Genomic DNA, 18,881 nt, shown 5'->3' with positions numbered 1-18,881 from the left:
TCTCAGGGTGCAAACGTGAAAGAAGGCTTTCTTCCTACCTGCGGCGTTTCTGGAGGCGCTGGGGGCCGGGGCCTTGAGACCGGCAGAGCGCGGCCCAGCGGAGTCAGCCATCGGCAGCGTCATCTGAGGCTCAGGCCGGGACCTGTCGTCTCCCTCTGAGGCTCCGCCTCCCCTCGCGTAGCGCCGGGCGGGGCTGGCCGGGGCGGGGCGGGGCCGGCCGGGGCGGGGCGGGGCCCGGAGAGAGGCCTGCGCGGCCGGAGGAGGTGGAGGAGGGCCCCGAGAGCGGCGACAGGCCCGGCGGGTAAGTGGACGCACCTAGGAGTCCGGGAGGGCCCGGGCTCGCGGCCAGCTGTGAGCCGCGGAGGACCCGGCGCCACGGCCCGCAAGGCCCCGCGAGGTCATGGGGCCCGAACGCCTAGGCGAGCAGGAATCGGGAGAAATGGCTTCCCTTGGATGCAGTCCGCACGCGCGCTGGGGTTTTATCCGCCCGGGAGCGCGCGGCCGTGAGGACCCGCTGACCCGTGCTCCTGCTGCGGGCCTGGGGCCGGGTCTTCCCGCTGGGACAAACGATGGCTTGCGGGACGGAACGGTGTTCTCCTGAGCGCTGCTGGTTGCTTCGTCTCTGTGCGTTATAGGGTTTACACCAGCTGGATTATTTGCGGGACTAAATCTCTTACAGAAGAATGTCCGCGTCACACTTGGGACGGTGGGCATCTGAACTTTCACCCACTGTGGGTGAGTTGTATTGGCTCCAGTTTTTGTCAAGGGGGACGTTGAAAAAAATTTAATTCCCTAATGACTAGAACTGACTTCAGGAACACTTTTCAGAAATTTTTTCAGAAAAGAAATACTTTGCCTTTTTAAAGCCATTTATTTAGTCCATATTTGCGCTCCTGTTGGGCGTACCCTAGAGGATTTTTTTTTTCCAGTGTATCTTTCAAAACTGTTCTCCTAGAAAACTTAAAAGAGGCAAGTTTTTTTACTCCTTAGGCTAAGATGCTTTCAGTAAAAACATTTCAGCTTTAAAACTTCACATTTTCCTTACGGTATTTACTAATAATTCATCAGAATGAAACACAATTTACTAACACTTTAATAGCACTGGTAATTAACTGTTTTATATTTCAGCATCAAAACTAGGAAAAATAACGAGGAATGGCTGTGGAAGAGCTTCAATCCATAATAATGAGATGTGTAAGTAACTTTTTTTCTTTTTAATGCAAGTTAAATACCAGATTATTTTTAATTATAATTAAGGTCATTCAGATTGCTTATCTTATTTAATCCTTGCTTTGTTTGACCTGTGAATAAATAGCAGGAGGGCCAGAAGGCAGATTGGATTATTTCTCCAAGTGACCTACTTGTTTAACCTTTTAAATCTTTAATACTGATCCTTATTGTAGAATTTTTTGGCGGACTGGATTTCAAGATCATTCATTAAAGTACTTTTTAGGCTTATCCTAATTTTCACACATATGCTATGTGCAACTTACCTAGAATTCAGATTTACTTTTTTTTCCAGAGAGAATAAATCAAGTAGTTACTGAATTTTTATTCACCAAAACATGTTTGTTTTGCCTTCATTTTGTTTCTGTCAGCAAATCCTGGAAGAACAGGACTTTAAAGAAGAAGATTTTGGCCTATTTCAGTTAGCAGGCCAAAGATGCATAGATGAAGGGCATATAGAGCAGCTATTAGAAATTATTCAAAATGAAAAGAATAAGGTAAGTACAATCTTTATGAGTACTTTTTAGCCTTTACTGGGAAGATAACAGCCACATGATACTATTATTTGTCCACTCATTTATTTATCAAACATTTAAGAATTAAATTTCTACAGTAAGAAAGTGGAAAACAAAAAAGGAATTAGGGCTATTCATATACTTGAAGGTGCTTATAGTCTGGTGGAAGAGATAAGTATGTAAACTAGCAATAAGAAGGCGAAAAAATGAAACAAGTGATAGTTGAAGTATAAGTAAAATACTTTAAAATAAAAGCAGGGATTATGTCTGGTTTAGGGATCAAAGGTGGCATTTGATTTATTAATTTACATTTAGTACTATAAGTATCAGGCAACCTAGATACTCATTTTTGGTGATCAGCACATTCTCTTCCTTCAGCCAGATGTATATAGAAAACCAAATATTAAGTAAGATAATTTTTGGGGGGTGCCTGGGTGGCTCAGTCAGTTAAGCGTCTGCCTTCTGCTCAGGTCATGATCCTGGGGTCCTGGGATTGAGCCCTGCATGGGGCTCCCTGCTCAGTGGGGAATCTGCTTCTTCCTCTCCCTCTGCCACCTCCCTTGCTCATTTTATCTCTATCTCAAATAAATAAATAAAATCTTAAAAAGGATAATATTTGGGTGCATAGAATCAGAATAGGAGGAGACCTAGATGGCCTTACTGGCTGATATAATCACAGCTGTGATTATCTGATAAGTCATTCTCAACAATGGGAAAAGGATCTTTGGGGGATCAGGAACAACCTTTTCCTGGGACACAGTGTTGGCAACACTGCCAAATTTTGTGTCTTTGTACTCGCCTTCTTATACAAGAAAAGACCATCTTCTTTCCAGGAACGCACTCTTCATTTACAGTACTATTTATTTACATGAAAGTTTTCTTTGTTGATATCACAGTGTAGTCATGCTGGCCTCTTGATTATAACCAGGGCACCTTGATTGTGTTCAGGAGATTACTAAAACTTCTAAACCACACATTGTAGTTCAAAGGGTTTATTCCTTTTTTATTAAAAATAATTTTTTAAAGAAAAATTAGGACATTTCATTTAATACATTTGTTTTTGATATGTGTTTATGGAACCTTTGTAGCCCCAAATACAGTAAATTTAATATTTTCTTTAACTCCTTGATGTTTCCCAATTGTGTTCTCAGAGGATAACCTTTGAGAGTACCTTACTTACAGCTAATAATAATAAATTTAATAATGGCTAATACTTGTTAAGTATTTACCATGTGCCAGATGCTGTCCTAAATGCTTTACATCTGTTAACTCATTTAGCTTCCCAGAATCCCATAAGGTACTATTAAGTTCATTTTGTAGATAAGGAAACAGTCACTGAAAGATAAGTGACTTGTCCAGAAGTAACTCAGTTTTTATGTAACGTCTAGGGTTCAGACCTGTGCATCCTGGTTTCAGAGCTCTTAACCACTCTCCAGTTAGCACTGTGTGGCACTTAGAAGGACGTTTTGGAGTGTTACCAGGGACTAATTGATTGTGGGGCTGAGAGAGAGAGATGACAAAGATGACTGGGTTTCTAGCCCCAAAGAGGATAATATATTATATCCTGAACAGAAAAGGGCAACCTAAAAAGAGAGAATTTCTTGAAGGAGTGCAAGTAAATTTACTTTGGAAATGTTTAGTTTAAGATGCAGCAGGCAGTTGAAAAGTAACATTTGGAGCTCAGTCAAGAAACAGGAGATTAAAATGTAGAATTGTGCATCACTATTAGAAATTAGGTGATTGGGGCACCTGGGTGGCTCAAGTCATTTAAGCATCTGACTCTTGACTTCATGATCTCTGGGTTGTGGGATCCAGCCCTGTGTCAGGGCTTCGTGCTTAGCAGGGAGTCTGCTGGAAATTCTCCCTCTGCCCTCCCCCCCCTTCTCTCCCTCTCTCTCTCCCTCTGTAAAATAAATAAGTCCTTAAAAAAAATTAGGTGATTGTGTTAACTAGAATTTATATAAACACTTTTAACAACAACAACAAAAAAACAAAATTAGGAGATTGTGATATTTTTTAGCATAGTGAGTTTATCTTAATAGCTTGAGAATCACTTTTGGAATGTGTGGTCTGCTCAATTCAAAGGTTCAGACACTGATAAGACAGTGTTTCAGACTGACTGGGACTTCATTTTCTTGCCAGGTGATGCAATCAGGATTGATCAAGATTTACTATTACTCTGCTTTGTATAAATTAAAAAGAAAAAAAAGCCATATGAATAGTTTGTCCTATAGTACAGGGCTTCTCAACATTAGTACTCAGGTATTTTGTAGCAACCCCCTGCCCCGCCCCCCACTCCGTAATGACAATCAAAATTGTCTCCAGATTGCCAAATATCCCCTGGTAGATAACAAAATTGCCCCTATTTAAAACTACTGGTGTAGTGGGAAACACATGGGCTTTGGAGCTGGACAAATTTATATGCAGTTCCTGTTCTGCCACATTTATTTGATATTTGGGCGTGTCAGTAATCTCTAAACTTTGGCATTCTCGTAGGTTATTTGGGGATAATCTTACTCTGTAGATAGTATTAAACTAAACAAGTGTAGTTTATGGATAGTATTGATTCCCCTTCCTTATATTCACTATTTACAGAATGACTAGATACCTTGCAGCTGAAATGATGTTTGCAAGATATTTTATGAAAATTATTTTTTTTCATTTCACATATGCAAAGTCTTATTCAAATCTATAATTTCCCATATAGTTAATTATTTTCAGAGACTCACTTATAGGGTAGAAGTACACCAATGGAAAGGGAAAGAAGTGCTTAGTTGGAAAAGTAGAGTTTAACAGGAGCTAATTAAGTTTTAAAAAGCAAGTATAGTCTTATTTAATGTTGGACTAAGAGGTAGTTTGGAAAAAAATTAATAAGCTCATAATATAAATTTCTGATTAAAGACCTAAATATTAGGGATGCCTGGGTGGCTCAGTTGGTTAAGCATCTGCCTTCGGCTCAGGTCATGATCCCAGGGTCCTGGGATTGAGTCCCTGCTTGGCGGGGAGCCTACTTCTCCCTCTCCTCATGTGTGTGCTCGATCTCTCTCTCATTCTGATAAATAAAATCTAAAGACCTAAATATTAAGTCTAGCCACATAAAAAAATAGAAGACAGAACAGAATGTCAAATCTTTGGAGGGAGGATAATTTGTTACACTTAAAGATAACAGATATTATTTAACCTGTATTTACGGAGCACCTTTTTATAACAGGCCCTTGTCTAGATGCCAGGAATAGATATAGCAGTAAACAAAAAAATCACTGTCCATATGAATCTTAAATTCTAATGAAGACAGGGATGTACATGAAAAATTATATAGTATGTTAGGTACTATAGAGAAAAATAAAGCATAGCTGGGGGATGGACCATGCTAGGTGAAATTGCAGAGATTTGACAGAAGGAGGGGTGTAAACCATGGGGCTCTCTGGGAGAAGAGTGTGCCAGCCAGAGGAAATAACTAGTATGAAAATATTTAGAGAAAACAGCTGAACCGTCTTTCCCATTAGATAAAATGGATGATTGTTTTGCTATTTATTTTTTAAAAATCAATTTAAGCCTTCATTTTATGCCATTTTTTTAAAAGATTTTATTGGTGTTTATACGCAAACAGTGAATCATGGAACACTACATCAAAAACTAATGATGTAATGTATGGGATTAACATAACAATAAAAAATTTATTAGAGAGAGAGCACGTGCGCATCTGCATGTGCATGAGTTGGGGATGGGCAGAGGGACAAGCAGACTCCCTACTGAGCACAGAGCCTGACACGGGGCTTGATCTCATGACCTGAGCCAAAATCCAGACCTGAACACCTAACCAGCTGAGCCACCCAGGTGCCCCTTACTCCATGTTTTTAGCATAAATCGTACTGAACAAAAAGAAAGGTGAAATGTATATATATTTAAATGTAAATGAATGTTTATGAATCCCTAAAAGAGGGAATCCATTTTAGACCTAAAATCCAGTAGGAAAGGAACCAAAGAAAAATAAGTATATTTTGCTATATAAAAAATAAGGACAACCAAAAAACCAAGTAATTATTTGTCATAAATACAAGAAGGGAATATTAACATGTAGGGAGCTCATGCAGATTGATAAAGACAGATGCTAAAATGTCCAATTGATAAATGAGCAAAAATATAAACAGTATTTCCTCTTTTGTGAGTTACATGTTCATGTACCCTAACATATTCTGTTGCTAGTTCTGTAGGACATGTTACGTCTTACATCTTTACACACTGCTATTTTAGAGCCTTAAATATATTTCCCACCTATCTATGCCTGACACATTTCCCTAACAAGCCTTAGCTTAGCCACTGCCTCTTCTGGGAAGCCTTTCTTGCCTTTCCTAGATGGAAGTGACAATTCTCCTGCTATATGTTATACTCTACCTTGATTATCTTGTAAGACTGAGATCGTGGTGGGGGTTATTGTACTTAATTGTCTTCTTCCTAGATGTGTGTGTGTTTTGTTTTTTGTTTTTAATGCGTGAACCTAGAATGTAAACTCTATCAGGATGGAGATCTTGCCTTGCCTTATTTCTAGCACCAGAATATTTTAGGGACTTGACATATAGTAGTATATTCTTGATAAATACTGATGAGTTAAAATAGAAAGCAGGCCAGAGAAATGGAGTATATTGTTGCTAGTTCCGAAAATAGTGGTTTTGACCGTGAATGTGAATCACTAATTAGAAAGATAAACTTTTACTTGTGTGGTAAATATTCTGAAATATCTTTGAAAATAGAAGTAACTTATAGTAGGAGAGAAAATAAAGTGGCATCCCCTTCTTTTACATAAGTTACATAATCATAATATATGTACAGATTTTCCAAGGAACTTTAAAACGTTCATAAGCATTGGATGGATTTCTTCATGAATCAGGAGAGCAAAATTCTCCATGAAAATACGTGTTTGCTCACAAATTAACTCTCTTCTTGGAAATAGAGGAACTATTTAAATGGTGAAAAAGACCAGCTTACCTGATTTAAAATAAATGCCCATTCACCTTTCCTCAGTGAGAGTATTAAAAACTATCTTAAAATGTTGATAGTTGTTAGCAGCCAACCCTAAGAAGTCAGGGTGAAATGCTGTAGGCTTTATTTGCCTCATCTTAGCTATTTCAGAGGAAATTTTAAGCTCCTTCATTCAGGTTAAGAAAGTTCACCGTAAGAGTCCTATAGATGGCAGTATTTTCTTTACTCTGAAAATGTTTTTACAGGTCATTATCAAGAATATGGGCTGGAATCTTGTTGGTCCTGTTGTTCGATGTCTTTTGTGGAATAAGGAAGATGAGAAAAGAAAATATTATTATCTGATGCTTGATTTATTGGTAAAGGTGAGTTAACAAAATTAGGTACTCTTTGTCCAACAGCCAGCAGTATTTTGTAATTCCCTTTAGTGTTTAATGCTCATTGGGGGTGACAAAGCTTTTCGTTCATGAAAATATAGGAAAGAATTCTTTGAGGAAAAGGCCCAATTTTATTAGTTGGATGGGCAAGTCCATTTCAGTTTTTCCAAATTTCTGGATATAAGAATTATCTAACCTCATCTCAGACCCACTGATTCAAAATCTCCAAGAAGACACCTAAGAAGTTTTATTTTTAATAATAGCTTATTGTATAGATGTGGAATTCAGGGTTTAGTGAGGCAGTTATAGTTTAAAGCCACACTGTTCTGTTAGCAGCATTGGAACTAGCAAATCTCAGTGTTCTTTTCTCTGTGGTATATTCTCTAAAAGAATATCAGAAACCTAGAATGCAAATGATCACAGGGGATATAGGAAGAGGAAGTAGATTCATTGCAACCAACAACCTTAGAGACTTGATAAAAGGTTACTAGAGTTACAAATCAAAAATGATGGTATAGGAGGATCAGGAAAAGGACATAAGAAGCTACCTAGAGATCAGTGCAAATACAAATATATACTTGGAAAGAGGAAACCCCATCTAGAGAGTAGTTATTAACTATGAAGACTTTTAAAGAAGGCAGGTGAGGTAATTCTGGCTAGTCAGAAGACAATGCAAAGTTTTATCTCTTCAGAAAGTACAAAGAGACTGTATTCATGTAAATACCCTGGCAGTGTGAGATAGAAAGGTCCCACCTGCTTAAGTCCTGGGAAACTAAGGTGGCTTTCAGAGTAGACAGGCAAAGCTCCAAGGAAACCTCAGTTCTGATAATCAAGTTGTTCTTTCTCCCTATTTTTCTAACTTTTCCTTTAGCCAGGAATTTTAGTCTCCAAAATATAGTTGTCTCTTTTTTTAACGATTTTATTTATTTGAGAGAGAGAGCACAAGCAGGGGAGAGGAGCAGAGGCAGAGGGAGAAGCAGACTCCCCGCTGAGCAGGGAGCCTAATGCAGGACTCAGTCCCAGCACCCTGGGATCATGACCTGAGCTGAAGGCAGACCCTTAACCGACTGAACCACCCAGGCACCCTTGTCTATTTTAAGCATCTGCCTTCGGCTCAGGTCGTGATCCCAGAGTCCTGGGATTGAGCCCCGCATCAGGCTCCCTGCTCAGTGGGGAGCCTGCTTCTTCCTCTCCCACTCCCCTGCTTGTGTTCCCTCTCTCGCTGTGTCTCTCCCTGTAAAATAAATAAATAAAATCTTTAAAAAAAAAAAAGATGTTATTTATTTATTTGAGAGAGAGTGGGGGAGATGGAGAGGGAGAGAGAATCTTGAAGCAGTCTTCACCCTTAGCACAGAGCCCAACGAAGGGCTTGATCACACAACCGTGAGATCGTGACCAGAGCCAAAACCAAGAGTCGGAGGCTTAACTAACTGAGCCACTCAGGCACCCCAAATATAGTTGTCTATTAAGAGATTTATGACTTCTTGCTTCTTTGTAGTTTTACAGTGATTTGACAGAAAGCTGTTTTGTTAGTGTATTTTTTTAACAGTTGTATGAGGTGTTTTACTGTTAAGCAAAAATAATCATTTTTTCAGTATATGCTACCTTTTAAAAATAGTAATCATGTGGCTCTAAATACAACTTGTATTAAACAGGTTCAATTGTGAATATTTTTATAGTTATGTAATCCAAAGGAATTATTGTTGGGTTTGCTTGAACTGATTGAAGAGCCCTCTGGAAAACAGATATCCCAAATTATCCTTCTTTTACTTCAGCCATTACAAACAGGTAATGAGTATTTTGATATCTAAGTGTTTCTTATTTTATCTGTGTTAAGTTCTTGATACTACTCCAAAATGTCAGCACTATACCAAAGTAAAATTTATGACTAATTATTGAGTACTCTGCTTAAACTAGCAGTTGCGGTACCAATTTGAATCCTGCTGCCTATACAAAGATGACAATACCTGGCACTGATGGGTACCTAATTTTGACATTTGTTGAATGTCATGCTGTTTTTCTGGTATTATGTTACAATCTATAGCTTTCTGCCTAACCTTCCTATCTACAACATTAATCTGGAATTTTCCCTGTAAACATATTTAAAGGATTACCTCGCTTTACTCTGTCAGCATTGTGGTGGGTCCTGTATCTTGGTTAAGAACAGTATTGCACAGGCATTGCTCATCATCTCCACTGGGAAGTCGGGGCTGGGAATAGCAAAAGAACTACTGAATGAAACAAGTGTAGAAAGAAAAGTCTCCATGACTGAGTGCAGTAACATTATTGTTAAGCAGTGGACCTTGGCAACCAAAGCAGACAGTATTTATCCATCGGAAGAGACTACTTTTTCATTTTATAACTTATATATAACTCAGAGTCTGATAGAAGGACCCAGAATCTAGAAGTGAGAGTAAATTCATTTTAAATGAGAATGAAGCAGCTTTGTACCGCTTAAAATATTCAAAGTCTCCTAGAAAGGAAAACACAGTAAAACTACCTCTCATTTTTACATTATATTTTACAAAGACACTTTCTCTTATTTGATACTTATAACAACCAAAAAATAATGGAACAAAGTGTTTCTGTCTTATCTATGTAAACCGTTAGAAACAAACTTAAACAAGATTTCATGGCATCTATTGTAAGGTGCCATGATTGTAAGATGATCCAATATTTCATGCACCACTAAGAAGAAGAATAAAAACACTACCAATTAAGTTATGATATGTCATCCTGATTTCAAAGTTGTTATAATGTTTTTTTTTAAACGTGTTATAATTCTACATTTACTGGACTTCTGGTCCCATGTGTAGCATACTTGATGAAGCTACCTCAAGTCACAACTTGGTCTCTGTTTTAGTGATTCAGAAACTTCATAACAACAAGGCATATTCGGTGGGATTAGCATTGTCCACTCTTTGGAGTCAGCTATCTCTCCTTCCTGTTCCATACTCAGAAGAACAAAGACAAACAGATGACTATGGCCTTTGTCAGTGTTGCAAGGCCTTAATAGGGTTCACTAAGCCTTTTGTGGAAGAAGTCATTAATGACAAAGAAAACTCACTGGAAGATGAAAATGAAAAGTTAAAGGATGAATTACTGAAATTGTAAGTATATTTTTGGTAACATTTCACAATGGAATTAAGTAACCGATGAGTTATTTTATGTTTCTTTGTTGTATTTGTTTGCCATGGACGTATAAATGTAGTTTCAGGTTTTGAATTTTAGAAGATTATGGGGGGCCTCATTAAATGCCATGTTCTGCACTTTTAAAAATTAAAAACCAAAATCCATTTGTTTAATTTACTTTATATTCTTCTATGACTTACTTTTATTCATCACAGTAAGTGAATAATTAAAGTGGGGGAAATAGGTATAGCTCGAAGAATCTGGTCTTTCTGTGGGGGAACTGTGTTTTTACTTTCCTTTTGAAAGCAACAGAAGCAGCACCAGACAGTTGAACATCCAACTTGACTGCAAAAATGGTAACAGAGTACCCAACAGCATTCAGTCCAGGGGCACTATACAGTAAACATGTGCTGTTCAGTGTGGCTGTCAAGCACTTGGTGTATGGCTAGTCCAGATTAAGATGTGCTCTAAGGGGGCGCCTGGGTGGCTCAGTCATTAAGTGTCTTCCTTCGGCTCAGGTCATGATCCCAATGTCCTGGGATTGAGCCCTGCATCGGGCTCCCTGCTCCATGGGAAGCCTGCTTCTCCCTCTCCCACTCCCCCTGCTTGTGTTCCCTCTCTCATTATCTCTCTCTTTGTCAAATAAATAAAATCTTAAAAAAAAAAAAAAAAAGATGTGCTCTAAGTATAAAATGCTCCTTGGATTTTGAAGACTTGTTATTAAAAAGAATACTAAAATACCTCAATTTTTTTTTTAAGCTCTTATTTATTTGACACAGAGAAAGAGACACACAGCAAGAGAGGGAACACAAGCAGGGGCAGAGGGAGAGGGAGAAGCAGGCTTCCTGCAGAGCCGGGAGCCCGATGTGGGGCTCGATCCCAGGACCCTGGGATCATGACCTGAGCCGAAGGCAGACGCTTAACCATCTGAGCCACCCAGGTGCCCCTCAATAATTTTCATACTGACATATTGAGATAATACTTCAGATATATTGGGTTAATAAGAAAAGTTACTACTTTCCCTTGTTTATTTTTTAATGTGATTACTAAAAGATTTTAAAATTATATGCGGGGCTTGTATTATATTTCTGTTGGACAGTATTGGACTAGATTATTGAATTACATGGACTAGTTATTTTATCTTTTAAATTTTGGAGACTAAAACTATAGTTAGCTTTCTATTTTTTCAGATTAGGACTTAAAAAATTTTTTGCCATTTATAGAACCCATTATTTCATGAAATAAAGATATTTAAACTAAAGAAATTGGGAAGGCTTAATCACAGAATAAAGTTTGGTTTTCTAAATAAAACAAATAGAGCTTTATGAAAAAAATTACATTTCCTGATTTTTCCTTGACCTAATGAAAACTACATCATGGAATAGCACTAGTCCTTAAACCTTCAGTAACCACTGATATAGTCCAGACATGGAAGTGCATCTTACACATAGAGTCTAGCAAGGTGTTCTCATGCTTTCCCCAATACCAGTAGGAAGGATTTTTTTTTTTAATTTTTAAGGTTTTATTTATTTATTTGACAGAGAGCACAAGCAGGGGAAGTGGCAGGCAGAGGGAGAGGGAGAAGCAGGCTCCCCGCTGAGCAGAGAGCCTGATGCGGGTTGGAGCCCAATGTGGGTTGGAGCCCGATGTGGGTTGAAACCCTGGGATCATGACCTGAGCTGAAGGCAGCCGCTTAACCAACTGAGCCACCCCGGCGCCCCCAGGAGGAAGGATATTACATCAGCAGTTTTACAGGCGATTGAGTTATTATTATTCATGTAAAATTAACTTTGATATGTTTATAGAACTAGATATTTTATACTTAGGAAATACTCTATTCACAGTTACCCATTTCTTATACCTTAGTTGTTTCAAAAGCTTGAAATGCCCTTTGCTGACAGCACAATTCTTTGAGCAGTCCAAAGAAGCTGGAAATGATCCTTTAAGATGTTTTGCATCTGAAATCATAGTAAGTATAGCTAATTTAATCTGCCATAAAATCTGCTATAATTTAAAATGTTATCCTGCTATATTCTCATGTACTGCACATGGGCATGTAAATTGATACATTATTAATGGTGATATGTATTTTTTGTAGAACATAGATAAAAGGATAGAAAATAAACAGCAATATTATTTGGGTAATGAAATCAACACCTTCCAGACTTTGCTTTTGTAGTCAGAAATAAATATATACATAGGTATAATTTTTTTAAAGATTCTATAGCATTATACATACTCTTTTGTAATGTACTTTGTTTCTCTTAGCATATTACGAATATTTTTACATTGTCTTTCTGTTTTTGTGTAACTTGGGCCATCTAGCTCTAGGTTTTCTCCAATTTTTCAGTATTATAAAACAATTCCAACTTTCTTTTTTTAACTGTTAAGTCTGTGATAAGTATCCTTTTAACCAAATCTTTGCATATTTCTTCATTTCTTTTCTTAAATTTCTAGAAGTGGAATTTCTGTGCCAAAGGATATCCTCACTTTTAAGACTTATGATAAATATTTTCAAAATAACTCCAGAAATAAGTTTTATTTTAAAAGTAATTTGGCTTAATGCATCCAAGAGTATTTTTAAGTGTGTTGGGATTCTATATTAGGGAACTAATCTGAAATATGGAAAATATGTACTTGAGATTGATAGTCATGAATTTCAGGTTAGAGCAGTCATTGTGGTTGTGGGTTTTCTTCAGCCATGTTCAGTTGTATAGGAAGAAAGTTGGATTTAACTAGGTCAGAGTTTTAACTGTTTGAGTTCTACAAAGCAAGAGAGGGGGAAAGACATGTATGCAAGGAAGTGACTGTGATGGACATAGATGGATGGATGATAGAATTTAAGCTGAGTAAGGAAGTTTGGATATACTAAATGTGAGAGACAGTGGAAAAGATGATGGGATCACTGGATTGTAGTTCCCAGTGTGACTGACAAGTTGTTGGAGCTAGGTTACTAAAAGGAATGAGCTGAAAAGATTGGAGGTTAAAGAACAGGATGCTTGAAATAATACTGTGGAAAAGTTCAGTTACTAATAACAATGTCTGGGGTATGACCATGGAGTGGGTGGGTGTTCTAAGGGGCGGGTGGAGACTGAAATCATTGGACAGTGAAGTACCTGAGAGTCCATGGTTTTAGAAGTTCTTTGGTTGTACATTTAAGTCACACAATTATAAGAATTATGTCCAAAACCCAATTAATGGAGTGACCTTGGGGTAGATGTTGGATAGTCACATGAAGTGAGTTTCAAAGCTGAGGGGTTCAGAGAGGATGAGCAGCAAGGAGCATAGGTATTTTACTTCGAGGCTTGATATAGTGGATATGGGTGAAAAAATAGCAACTCTTTGAGAAGTCTGCAGAGAAAATAGTTGTTTTCAGAAGAGTCAGATTTCTTTTAGAGCAAAAGAGGTAAAAGACAATTTCATGAAGAATGGATTTTGCTAATAACTGTGAGTTCCACAGGCCATACTTTGGAGGGTACCTGAGATCTGAGAAGAGGTAGGAGAAGGCTTTAGAAGAGATGCCAGAAATTTAGGGGAACTAGATTTCTGAGGATAAGAAATAATCTGGTAACTAATATAAATAGGGTTACATAGTTAATGGGGTTAATGCTGATGGTCAAGATAGTAGAGAAGAGGCTCTGAGTGATGTAGAGGGAGAAAAGGGGAGGGATTTTCCCAGCAGACTGGGGCCTCTTCATTGTTGCCAGTGTTAGCATACAGCATAATCCCCTGGATATAGTATAAACATTACCATATATGATAAATGTACCCTATTTTGAGAAGATAGATATGAAAATTGGTAACTGTTGCAGGATTTTAAGCCTGGGAGTGATGTAATTGTTTTGGATTCATCACATAAGTGGAGGTTGAATTAACCAAGATAAGATTAGAAATAGGGAGATCCTTAGGTGTATTTTGGGAGTTAAGTGAGAAATAATGGGATCCTTATGGAAATGGTTGTAGAGATGAAGAGGAGAGGGCAAAATAAAAAATTTTATAGTAGGTAAAATCAGCAAAATTTGGTCATTAATTGGATTTTAGTTCAAAAGTTGATTCATTGATGAAGTTTTATGCTTGGGTAACTGGGCAGATGATCGAGATAGAGAATACAGGGCAGGGAACAGGGTGTTTTGTGCTTTAAAAACATTTTTTATTAAGATAATTTAAAAAAATCCAGAAAAGTGAAAAGAACAATATAACGTAACCTCATGTACCCATTACCCAGCTTTAACAATTTTTGACATTTTGCCAATCTTTTTTTTTTTACTGTAGTATTTTATAGCAAGTCCTAGACTTATCATTTCATCCATAAGTCTTCAAGTATGCTTCTCTAATTAATAAGGACTTCTAAAAAGATAGCCATAATTCATTATGACATCTAACAAGATTAACAGTAATTTCTTTTTTTTTAAAGATTTTTATTTATTTATTTGACAGAGATAGACACAGCGAGAGCAGGAACACAAGCAGGAGGAGTGGGAAAGGGAGAAGCAGGCTTCCCGCGGAGCAGGAAGCCCAATGTGGGGCTCGATCCCAGGACCCTGGGATCATGACCTGAGCCGAAGGCAGACGCTTAACGACTGAGCCACCCAGGCGCCCCTTAACAGTAATTTCTTGATATATATTTAATTCCCAGAGAGCAGGTTTTGAAGGGGAAAATTTTGAATGATCAAATTTTGATGAGATCATCTAAAGAGGTAATTAAGTGTGAGAAAAGAAAAGGGCATAGGACTGAACCCTACAGAGTACCAACACTTAAGATAAGCCCACCAAAGAGACCAAGAAAGAAGGGTCACAGAGGTGGTACAGATATCACAGAAACTGGGGTGGTAGAGTTTGAGGAAGAAAAAAGTGATTGGTCATGTTACATGTAGACTGTAAAGTAACAGTTGAAAAGCATCCACTGGATTTAGGGAGATGGCATTGATAATCTTAGCAAGAACAGTTTAAGTGGAGTGTTGGAGACAAAAAACAGTGGGGTGGTTAAAGGAGTGCATGAACAATGAGAAAAAGGTGCTAACTAGTATAAGGTGTTCTTCAAAAGAGGATAAGAAAGAAGAGTAGTGGGAAGACATGGGCCTAAGAAAGAAGAGTAGTGGGAAGACATTACCTTCCTGGGTAGGAAGGTAATGGGGGAGATAGGGAGTCTTGAGCATGTATATTTATAGACTGAAGGGGTGGGAACCATTAGAGAGGAAAAGAGAAGTGTTACTATGGGATAACTGAAATAATGTGGCTCGAGAGCACACAGCTGAGCACAGGATCAAGGACACCTAGAGGAGGTAAGAATGGGTATGCATGCAGGGCAGTTTGTAGCAGGAATGGAATTAAAATTGAAGGGAATCAAACTCACTGGCTTCAGATTTCTAGGTGAAGGAGATCCCTTAAGAATCTAAGAACTAGGGCATCTGGGTGGCTCAGTCGGTTAAGCGTCTGCCTTCAGCTCAGGTCATGATCCCGGAGTCACAGGATTGAGTACAGCATTGGGCTCCCTGTTTGGCGGGGAGTCTGCTTCTCCCTCTGCCCCTCACCCTGCTCGTGTTCTCTCTCCTACTCTCTCTGTCTCTCAAATAAATAAATCTTAAAAAAAAAAACATCTAAGAATTAGAAATGGGGGCTTCAAGGAATTGGTAAGGGTTTGGAATACTGAAGGGAAAGGAAAGAGATGGTAGAAGACCATAAAAGCATTAGTCAGTAGTCTGAGCATTCGACTGAGGTTGGAGACCACAACTATAGTGGTAACAGTTTGTATTTGTGTATGATTTTTCGCCAGCGGTACTCAACTGCCTGGGTATAGAAGTAGAGAAGGTGGATTGTAGTTATTTTCCCAAGCGGGCATTTTATCGGGTAGATGGAGCTGAAGAAAATATAGGGTGTAAGTAGTTCAAATACCCAATAATGTGTTGGTTGGACAGGGAAAGAAGGGGAATTAGGAGGGGACAGATAGGTAGGTTAGATGAAGGGATCCCAGAACTAGAGAAGTCAGGTAGAAAAGAAGTTATAGTCACAAAATGAGATGTTGGGGTTTAGGTATCTAATGTGGAATAGCTGCAAATGCTGGGATTACATGCTGAAATGAATTAGAAATTAAGGTCATCGGAATTCAGAAATCTAGAGCCCTGAGGCTGGCCTATTAGAGGAGTTATCTACACGAACATTGAATTTTTTCCCATATGGTGGCAGGAGTTGGATAGAGAAAATGATTGTGAGCAGGTACCAGAGTCTTCAGTAAATGTGAGGAAATGACCAGGCAGTCAGCATATGGCAGAGATGAGGACAGATAAAGGGGAGTATGGCATCTGCCTCAAAGGAAAATGTGCTTTTGCTTGAGAATGCAGGACGAACCAAGATAATACCCAGGCTCTACCCATACCACCCTTCCCCACTGCTGCCTCCCTGACTGTGCTGTGTAAAGAGATGTGAGAGGATGAGCAGCTTGCACCAGAAATCAAGTCAGGTTTAATTATAGCAGTAAGATAGAGCAAGTATCTTATGAAGAGGTTGAGGGTGTAGGGAAGAGGTCGTAAGATCTCAGTGGAAGGATCGTTGTGAGTAGAGACAGAATGAGGAAGCACAAAGCAGTCAAGTAGAGGTGAGCTCTTTTTTTGCCACTTGCTGTGCCAGCCACACGCTCCCCTGTACCCCTCATAGCCATTCTTTGCAAAATTGAAAAAAATCAAGAACTTCCTGCTCATGGCCAGGCAGGAGGGTGCCAAATCCATCAAGATCAAGGAAAAGGATAATGGTGAAGTTAAAAGTTCGATACAGCAGAGACCTAGTATATACCTTAGTCATCACACACAAAGAAGGCAGAGAAACTAAAGCAGCCCCTGCCCTCAGTTTTGGCAGTGAAGGAGCTGAAATGAACCTGGCACACTGATTTGAACTATATTAAAATTTTAAAAATTAAAAAAAAAAATAGAGGTGAAATCAGGGTAGGAGATGAAGTGAGGAGGTGCCTTCTGTTCTATGCTGGAGAAGTTCAGGTAAGTGTGGCCTGCTTGAGATTGATAGCCTCGGCTATCCCTCCTTTGGCAGAAGTTATTTTGATATAGAACTGCTTGAATGTCCCAAGGGTTTCACCACAGAAACATGCCTAAAAGGGCCAAGGCTGCCATGAGAAATTATAGAGTGGCAGGTACATCCTGGGTATGAGCAAGACTGCTGGATGGTGTGGGTAGATAGTGAAGGCCCTAATTTGGACACAGGTGGACTCCCATGTATCCTAAAGCAGCACTGAAGAATCTGGTTATATGTAACGATTTTTTAAAAGGCTAATCTTACTCTGGGGAAAAAAAATATATCTAGTATTGGCCAAATGAAGAAATGGAGCTTCATGATTAGGAGGACATTTAGAATCCAAGTACAGTAAACTTTCTGTCTTATAGCTATAACAGGAATGCATGGCTTTGAAAATCAGTACAGCAAGTATATATTTAGCATCTGGTAGCTGAATAGCAGTCTCTTGTGACTGAGGATGATTTCCCATGGTTCTTTTTTGTGTTCTGAAATGACTAATGGAGCCATCTGGGATCAGCAGATTTTACTTCCCTGAAGGCTGGAAAAGTCTTATTTGACTTTATAATTCCCCACAATGTCAGACGCAGTGCCTGACATTCAAGTATTTATTAAAATAAATGAGTGAATATGTGGAAGGTCAGTATTCTGATTTAGCTGTTTTTGTCATTCCCTTTGACTTCTATAGTTGTAACCTTATACTCTTTTTGTGAACCTTCTCAGTAAATTTTTGACATAGACATTATATCATTTTCTAGATAGACTGAGGCTTTAGAGAAGTTAGGTAACTTGTCCAGTATCTCACAGCTAATAAGTGGTAAAGCCAAAATTCAAATCAATTCCATTGGATTCTGAAGATCACATGTTTTTTAGTATACTCTAGTTAGAAATAACATAGGAGGCATAGGAGTGGCCTTATGTTTCCTGAGTGTCTCTTTTTCTCTTTTCTTCCCTTCTTAAAAAAAAAAAAAAAAAGATAAAACTATAGTCCTGTCCACTCATGCTTCTCTTTCTCTTATGACAAAAGAACCCTTACAACCTGAGATAGCAGCACTGTTTTCCAAAGCCTCTTGTGCCACTGACCATTGTTCCTCCTGCCCACTCTGTATCTAGGAAGACAGTGGTCAGTGGAGCCCTGTTCCTAGAGTATTCTTCATCTGAGTAGTTAGTTTACTATCATTTCATGATATTTGTATGTCTCACATTTTTAGATTGCTCTCAAATACCTCTGAAGCACTTTTAAAAAAAATTGTGATAAAATATATATAACATAAGATTTACTATTTTAACCATTTTTAAGGGTACAGTTCAGTGGCATTAAATACATTCACATTGTCATGCAACTGTCATCACCATCCATCTCTAAAACTTTTTCATCTTTCCACCCAGTTCCCTCAGGTTGTTGGCAGATTTATCTCCTTGAAGCTATAGAGTGAGGTCCTCATTTTCTTGTTGGCTATTTGGTCAGGGACCAGTTTCAGCTCCTAGAGGCTGTCTGTAGTTCCTTGCCCCACAGCCCTCTCTTGTAGGCCCTCTCATAACATGGCAGCTTAGTTCTTTAATGCCTACAGAGGTGAGTTTCTGACTCTGAAGGAGGGCCTGGCACCTTTTTAAAAGGCTTCTACCTGCTTAAGTC

General features: G+C 38.6%; 2 protein-coding genes and 1 pseudogene across 6 annotated transcripts in view; 2 read left to right on the top strand and 1 right to left on the bottom strand.

Moving 5' to 3' along the window:
* The window catches only part of RPAP2 (RNA polymerase II associated protein 2), a 75,387-nt gene extending 75,253 nt beyond the window's left edge, over window positions 1-134 (bottom strand). For both annotated transcript variants that reach the window (XR_003520422.1, XM_027596958.1), the window contains exon 1: window positions 39-134. Coding sequence is in view for 1 of the 2 variants with exons in the window: in XM_027596958.1 (XP_027452759.1) it covers window positions 39-123 (85 nt within the window). In the remaining variant the exon portion in view is untranslated. The remainder of the gene's footprint in view (window positions 1-38) is intronic.
* The window catches only part of GLMN (glomulin, FKBP associated protein), a 33,485-nt gene continuing 14,636 nt past the window's right edge, over window positions 33-18,881 (top strand). The window contains exons 1-7 of one of the 4 annotated variants that reach the window (XM_027596976.1): window positions 33-301; window positions 1,129-1,194; window positions 1,599-1,724; window positions 6,968-7,084; window positions 8,776-8,884; window positions 9,960-10,206; window positions 12,095-12,197. In XM_027596976.1, the coding sequence (XP_027452777.1) occupies window positions 1,156-1,194; window positions 1,599-1,724; window positions 6,968-7,084; window positions 8,776-8,884; window positions 9,960-10,206; window positions 12,095-12,197 (741 nt within the window). In that variant the 5' untranslated portion in view covers window positions 33-301; window positions 1,129-1,155. Of the gene's footprint in view, window positions 302-611; window positions 736-1,128; window positions 1,195-1,598; window positions 1,725-6,967; window positions 7,085-8,775; window positions 8,885-9,959; window positions 10,207-12,094; window positions 12,198-18,881 lie in introns of those variants that run through there. The other 3 variants (XM_027596988.1, XM_027596983.1, XM_027596996.1) reach the window with 3 other exon arrangements.
* On the top strand, window positions 15,459-17,771 carry LOC113914789 (annotated as a pseudogene).

This window comes from Zalophus californianus, chromosome 4 (genome assembly GCF_009762305.2).
Source record: "Zalophus californianus isolate mZalCal1 chromosome 4, mZalCal1.pri.v2, whole genome shotgun sequence".
Taxonomy (NCBI): Eukaryota; Metazoa; Chordata; class Mammalia; order Carnivora; family Otariidae; genus Zalophus; species Zalophus californianus.
Note: the sequence above shows the minus strand (reverse complement) of the source record. Positions and strands in the feature narration are given on the sequence as shown.